General features: G+C 40.6%; 1 protein-coding gene across 1 annotated transcript; it reads right to left on the reverse strand.

The window, feature by feature from the left end:
- Positions 1-174: 174 nt before the first annotated feature.
- LOC103581452 (kelch-like protein 20) lies at positions 175-6,081 on the reverse strand. Its single transcript, XM_008563282.1, has 5 exons — positions 6,040-6,081; positions 5,319-5,472; positions 4,238-4,446; positions 2,178-2,284; positions 175-386 (listed from the first exon to the last, which is right to left on the reverse strand). Exons 1-5 carry the CDS (start codon positions 6,079-6,081, stop codon positions 302-304), a joined length of 597 nt encoding a protein of 198 aa, XP_008561504.1. The 3' UTR covers positions 175-301.
- Between the last annotated feature and the right edge of the window lie 1,258 nt (positions 6,082-7,339).

Genomic DNA, 7,339 nt, shown 5'->3' on the forward strand with positions numbered 1-7,339 from the left:
TTTTTTTTTTTTTTTTTTTCCATTTTTTTCATGAAGAACCCACCCCCCCCAAACCAAACAAAAAACCAAACAAAAATACAAAAAAACCCCATGATAAATTAAAACCAAAAATAAATATTCTTCTGCACAGAGTTGAAAATTATTGTGCAAAGGTGGCATCTTGCAGGTGAAGTACTTTCATTGGGTTTGTATTTCCATATGTTGAGGCACCGGCAAAGAATAAAATTTGTTCTAATGTTTTCTCAAGCTGTACAAAGCTCCAAAGTCGTAGCTCTCCAGAATACAAGACTCTTCTATATGTTCACCATATATGGGATTCACAATGTGTCATTTTAATAACTCCTACGCCACCCCCTAGCCGACGGTAATTCATCCCGCCATATAACCTGCAAAGAAAGAAACAAAATCAGATTTTCTAACTGGAAAAAGCACTTTTTCTCCCATAAATAAGATGTTAATCAAACACGTTTGTATGCTTTACATTACAAATAATATTTTCAGCTTCATACATCTCTTCCAAAGATTAGAAGCTGGAATTGAGCACTGATAAGTAGTAGAATTATTTCAGACACTGACTGAAACGCACTCACTTACTGGAGCCTGTTTGAAGAATGAGAGAGCATCATATTAACTTTTTACATCAGAACATTACAACTTTACAACCAGACTGCTTTCTAACAATTTCACAGAACCATCTGTTCTACATTTTTGTGTCTAATTTTGCCTCAGGCTATATTATTTTCCCATCCACATTTTTCCCTTTGCCTAAACTTCCTCAATTATTTATTTTTATCCCTTTGTCTTGTATGTACTCTCGTAAGCCTCCTCAAATCCTTTATGGAACAAAACTAGAAGTGAGTAAATAAAGTCAGCATCTCGTTTGTGACATCTGAATAAGATCATAGTCAAAATTAAGGACATCTATGGCAAAGAATACTTGGTCCTTAATCAGCTGTGAGGTAGTAAGTTGGGGATATGTAACTGCTAAAATTTAGATATTAATCTCAACAGATCATCCTCAAGAATTTCATGGCTATTACTTCGTCATATGTTACTAATTCTATTTAGTAATGCTTACTGAGAAGCAAGGCCTTACATAAGATTATAGTGATTAAGTAGAAGTAAATTTGCCATCTTACCAAATTATGCTCACTCAGAATACCCACTACAAATAGAAAAATTAAACCTATAAATGAAGTTTAACATAGTTAAACTCTCTTAAATAAGATACAGTCTCCTTTCTAAAAGTGAATGTTAAAATTCACTAGATTTCAAAATAGAATAATAATACACTTAAGTAGATTTTATTTTTTTTAATTAAAAAAAAAATATATATATATATATATTTTAAAATGACCGGTAAGGGGATCTTAACCCTTGGCTTGGTGTTGTCAGCACCACACTCACCCAGTGACCTAACCGGCCATCCCTGTATAGGATCCGAACCCATGGCCTTGGTGTTATCAGCACCGCACTCTCCCGAGTGAGCCACAGGCTGGCCCCTAAAAAAAAAAATTTTTTTAAGAGATAACCGTTAAGGGGATCTTAACCCTTGGCTTGGTGTTGTCAGCACCACACTCACCCAGTGACCTAACCGGCCATCCCTGTATAGGATCCGAACCCATGGCCTTGGTGTTATCAGCACCGCACTCTCCCGAGCGAGCCACGGGCCGGCCCTTTAAGTAGATTTTAAAAGCTCAAGAAAAAAAAGTAGGTCTTAAAATGAAATAAAGTATTATTTTTTAAAAAGTAACTATAATTTGTTTTTTCTTGGGCATAAGGCTTCCCACAAGAAATTGCATTTACAGATTTGGAGCCAAAGACCTAGGTTCTAATTCTAGCTCTGTCACTAACTTGTTAGGGAAATCATTTTATTTCTTGGTGCCTTCGTTTTCTCAGCTGAACATGATGGGGCTAGAAAGGAGATTTTTTCCCCTGTTTTTCCCATCTCATAAAGCTGGACAATTACCAAAAAGCATAATTTTGTAATACATCAGCTACTTTGGAGCAATCAAGTCAAAATGAGTCATCAAATATGGATGACATCAGCCCTCTTCAAAGTAGGGCAAGCGGTACCTCAACGTATTGACCATTCCAGTTTTGATGGTCATGGGCTATCTCAAGCCCAGATTTTCAAGTCAGTAGTGAGGTGATTTGCAACACAGCTTAAAGGTTACCTCCACGTATTGGCATCAGGATCAAAAACTTCAATGGTCTTCAAGTACGTTGTGCCATCAAAACCTCCTACTGCCATGAGCTGTCCATTGACCACTGCCAGGCCAACCTACAGGACCAAACATAGTGGCTACTGAAGAATTACTGAGAAATTCTAGACTAATTTCTAGATACATTTCTTTAATAAAAGATCATTCTTTAATGCCTTACATTCTGGTTTACTTGAACACAAAGGAAAAAATGACAAAAATCTATTAAATTATGGGAACTGTAAAATTAGAATATTCAGAGTCCAAAACATATATTTCCTAAATTTTAGAACCTCCAAATTGCTCTCACTTTCTCTGGTATTTGCTCATTCCAATCCACTTTCTAAATTGCTACTAAAATTCTCTTTTAACACAAGTCTTGGGGCTAGCCAGTTAGTTCAGTTAGTTAGAGCATGGTGTTGATAACACCAAGGTCAAGGATTTGGATTCCCATCCTGGCCAGCCACTAAAACCCCCCCAAAACAAGTCTAATCATGCTATCACTTTCTTTGTTAAAAACTTTCTAAGCCTACTTACTGCCTAAGGTTAAGGTTAAAGTATTGTTACTCAGGCCCTCCAAAGATGGATTTTTCCATCTTAGCCCACTGGTTTAGCCTCACCTCCTTTTTAGCCTTTTCCCCTTCCTCCTCCTAATGCACCCTATACTTCAATAATACTGGATTAACTGGTAGTCCCTGAAAATACCATATGCACATTTTTCACCCCTCCATATTTTTGCACAAGTTCTTCCCCGGCTGGTGTTTTCAGTCCTTGTAGAAAACCTTACTCTTCCTTCATGACCTAGCTTACATGTCACTGTCTGGCAGTCTTTTCACTGTTCCCACCCATTCTTACTTCCTCAAAGCATTACACACACTCTTCCATATTCTCCTATAACACACATCCACTCCTATTGGATGTATTTGTTATAGTTAGATGTAAATATCTTAATTTCCTTCACTAAATCGGGAGCTCCTTAAGGAGAGGAAGCATGTCACACTCATTTCTGCTTTCTAAGCACACAGTGAGCACTTAATAAATATTTGCTAAATGAGTGAAAATACAATCAACAGAATGTAGCAGTGAAAACAGGAATGTGACTAAGAAGCTGTTAGTTACCAGTAATAAAAAGACAGACATATGTGAATGCTTTGACTTGGGGACGCCTTCCTTGTTCCTTGACTTATGCAAACCAGAATTTACTCCTTTTTATCCTCAGATTATGGAGTTGTTAGCTACTGCTTGCTTCTCCTTGATATGGATGTATTCTACATTGATGGACTCCTGACATGATCAGTGGTTAATGGTTTACATTTCACTCTGAGCCAAAGTATGGATAAATTCTATACTCCATCCCGGAAATATCTTGTAATTACAGGTCATCCATGGTCTAGAAAATGACATTGGTCTGTTTGATCTGGCCTGTACTATAGATGGAAACCAGCTTGTAGAGACTGGTGGTGGGGCCAGATGTGTTTTTGCCTAAACATTTGTATTAGTATGCCAACTACTTGGAATATTAACTAGCAACATCAGGTAGAGGGGCTGGCTGGATAGCTGGTTAGTGCACAGCTTTGTAACACCAAGGTCAAGGGTTCTGTTCCCCATACCAGCCAGCTGCCAAAAAGAAAACAAAAACATTAGATAGGAATTTTTAGCTCTAATAGGTATGAAGTTAGATAATATAAGGAGATGTATTCCAGAGAATAAACTGATATAAGATAAATCATACATAGTCATATTAATTAATCATAATTCTGTAATTAAAGATATGACTAGATATATTTAATTACTTGAGATAAAGCAATCAAAATAAATTTATTTTTTTTTCCTAGTATAAAATTAGCAGGGGTTGTTTTGACTAAAAGCATTCCAGTAGCATCAGATGAGGCTGTTGATAAAATAAAATGTGTAGGCACTAGCAGTTCACCTCCTCATTCCTCAATATTTTACAGATTAGAGTGCCCTTCTTCACAGCCCTCTCTTGGTGCTTATTTCTCAAAACTCAGAGCTCTCAGTAGGTGGTCACTTACCCCACTACGGCGGGATGTCATGGCTACCACTGGAGACCACTGGTTAGTTCTGGGGTTGTATCTCTCAGCACTGCTAAGCTCTGTAGTGTCATCTCTACCTCCTACAGCATAGATCATATCCTGATACACTGCACATCCTAGGTGTTTCCTCCGAGTCCCCATAGGGGCTATGGTGTGCCATCTGTTTTCCTGAGGATTGTAGCGCTCCACTGCAGGGAAAAGAAAAACCAGAAGTGGCCATTCAACCATTTCCTCTCACCTCTAGTTTTTTTCACAGCCACTGAAACTTTGTGATAACAAATACTTTCAACAAGCAATCTGAGTTTTGCTTCTGAGAAGAATTTATACCTTTGGAAAACACCACATATACTCTCATCAGGGACTGGTTTCTTCTAGGTATGGTATGGTAGAGAGGGCATGTGTTGGAGTCATACTTGAGTTCTAGTTTTGGCTCTATGACCAGTTAGCTACATGACCCTCAGCCTTCCTCTCCTTGTCTTTAAATGGGGGGACTGGCTATATGATCTATAAGCACCATTCAGTATTAGCAATTTATTATCATAATCATTACTCTTATACTCCCTTGCCTATAGTCTAGTGTACTTTAAGCCATTGAAGAGAAGACAAGATACGTGACAATGAATCTGATGTAAGTGCCACACTGACAATATCCTTAGGCAAAATACCCACTATCCCTAAATAGAAAGGACTAACAAATAAACCAGTTTCTAGATTTAAGTTTTTATTTATTCTTAGATTATAATATAGAGTATATGTTTTTTTTGAGGAGAGGTCGGGGGAAGGGAAATCATATTCAGAAAGTAGCTCTTTTATTCATTATAAATTAATTTCTAGCAGATTATAAAGCAGAGGGAGAAAGAAATATTTTTGAAATGCAATAGAAGACTATGGCTGAAGAAGGAGCTAAGGAAGAGCTGCGAGTTCACTCTCCTAGAGGGGAAATAAAGCATTTTCCTAATAAATTATAGGATACTCTGGATTTTTACACTTTTTGTAGGGGGCTCTCCTCAGGAAAACATGCTGCTTTTGAAGAACCAGACTACCTTTGGGAGGGACTAACCTGTGTTGAGTGGAGATGTCCCGTCAGAGCCACCTACAGCATATAAGAACCCTCCTAACACAGCCACAGCCACGCCTAGTCTTCTGGTACTCATAGAAGCCACCCGAGTCCACTTATTCTCCTTTGGATCATACCTGCAGCAAGAGAAACCAAGCTGTATGCATGTTTCTACTAAGTGAAGCCTTTTTCATAAGGTCTGACATCACACTAAAGATATAATGGATAGACTTGCTATAGTCAAGTGCACAGTGAGAATCTAACATATTTCACTTAGTTATTAGGAAAAAAAAAGTCTTAGAATTTATGTCTGTACCAGCTATTTTCTATAGTTTGACTTATGATGCTGGAGCTGGAACTTTGCAATTTGTTTTTGTAAAACAAATACACTCATATTTGTTCCTTGCCTGCTGGCTCTGTTAAGCGTCTGCCAGAAGGAGGGACTAGATAGACACTGGAGGTCTAGGGAAGGGAAAAGGGACTTCTTTCTGTTTGCTTGCTGACCCAATCAATGCTGTCTAAGCACTGGCCCTTCACTCTGACTGCACCAGTTAATTTCAATTTCTAGCCCTTTTTGGGCACTTCCAAAACTGGCCTTGTTATGCCTCTTGGAGGTTTTCGCCACAGCTGATGGGGTACCTCCTCTAAGCTCCTGAGGTAAGAGTATCAATGTTTCAGTTTTACTGCTGGGAAAATTGCCTCCTCCCCCAACCCATTTAGTTACCTTGGGAAGATCATAGGGACCAAATTTATTGTCTTGGTACATGTTGATAACAATTTGTCTGTACCCTTTATACAGGTCAAGTATCCCCTACCCGAAATGTTTGGGACCAGATTTTTGGGTTTGGAATATTTACAGAATACAGATTTTTTTGGGTTTGGAATATTTACAGAATACAGACCCAATTGAGCATCCCTAATCTGAAAATCTGAAATCCAAAATACTCCAGTGAGCACTTCCCTTGAGCGTTATGACACTCAAAAAGTTTCAGATTTGGGAGCATTTCAGATTTCGGATTTTCTGATTAGGGATGTTCAATCTGTACTTCACAGTCAGTTTCTCTAGGAATAAAATCCTTGATTTATATTTTCCTTGAACATCTTAAATATGCTACCCCATTTTCTTCTGGCATAAAGTATTGCTTTTAAAAAGTCAGATGATAATCTAAGTTTCTTTCCCTTATAAGTACCATGTACCCATCTGTAGATGCCTAAACAATCTTTTTCTTTTCTCGAGGTCCAGTAATTTCTTTAGAATAAGTCTGTGTGGGCCACCAATCCCACTCCACCCGCGGATCTCTGGCGGGGCTGGTGGCGTGGGGAGCCCCCGGCCAGCGTCAGGAGGGCAGAGAAGAGGATCCCGGCCAGACTGTCACTCCACCACACCTGGGGCCTCAGCCCCAGGTAAACTTCCTGCTTCTGGGAGGAAGATACCATCTCTGTGGCCTTCAGTTTGGAAAAACCCAGACTGATTTCTGGTTGGGAGAGGGGTGACTAGGGTGCCCCCAAGCCCGCTTGAACCTGCCGGAGAGCTGACGGCCTGAGGGCGCTGAGCCGGCTCATGCTGGGGGGATTCAAAGAGGAACTGTGTGCTGTGGGATCCTCCCCCGGGGTGCTCGCGCCCTGGTGTGGGAGATAACTCAACCACACAGGGGGCCGCAATACCGAGGGGAAGGCGGGAGGCCCAGAGAGGACCTCGACCAGGGCCGCAGGAACACCCACAGTGTCCGTGGCGGAGGCCTGAGACCCCTTTGGGGCCGGGTGGGGCTGAGAGACGAGGATTGCAGAAGACACACCCCAGCCCTGTACTGAGCGCACAGAGAGGGGAGGGGTCCGGCAAAGGAGGAGGAGTCTCGGGATAAAAGACGCACCCTCTGGGTGGCCCCACTGAGTGCACACAGAGAGGGGAAACGCCCGGATAGCGAGGCGGAGACTAACAGATCTCACACACCCTGTCGGGCCAGCAGGACAGGATCCAGCTGCCAGGGCCAGAACACAAGGATCAGGGAGAACTCCCAGAGGTG

The sequence above is a fragment of the Galeopterus variegatus genome, unplaced genomic scaffold, assembly GCF_000696425.1.
Source record: "Galeopterus variegatus unplaced genomic scaffold, G_variegatus-3.0.2 Scaffold13084, whole genome shotgun sequence".
Lineage (NCBI taxonomy): Eukaryota > Metazoa > Chordata > Mammalia > Dermoptera > Cynocephalidae > Galeopterus > Galeopterus variegatus.

What these genes read in the sequence shown, in the direction of transcription:
- LOC103581452 (XM_008563282.1), bottom strand. Translation starts at nt 6,081, where the DNA reads ATGTACCAAGACAATAAATTTGGTCCCTATGATCTTCCCAAG. An exon ending in GTCCCTATGATCTTCCCAAG is followed by an intron (nt 5,473 to 6,039) that starts GTAACTAAATGG and finishes ACATGCATACAG; the next exon opens with CTTGGTTTCTCTTGCTGCAG. An exon ending in TGACATCCCGCCGTAGTGGG is followed by an intron (nt 2,285 to 4,237) that starts GTAAGTGACCAC and finishes TTGGTCCTGTAG; the next exon opens with GTTGGCCTGGCAGTGGTCAA.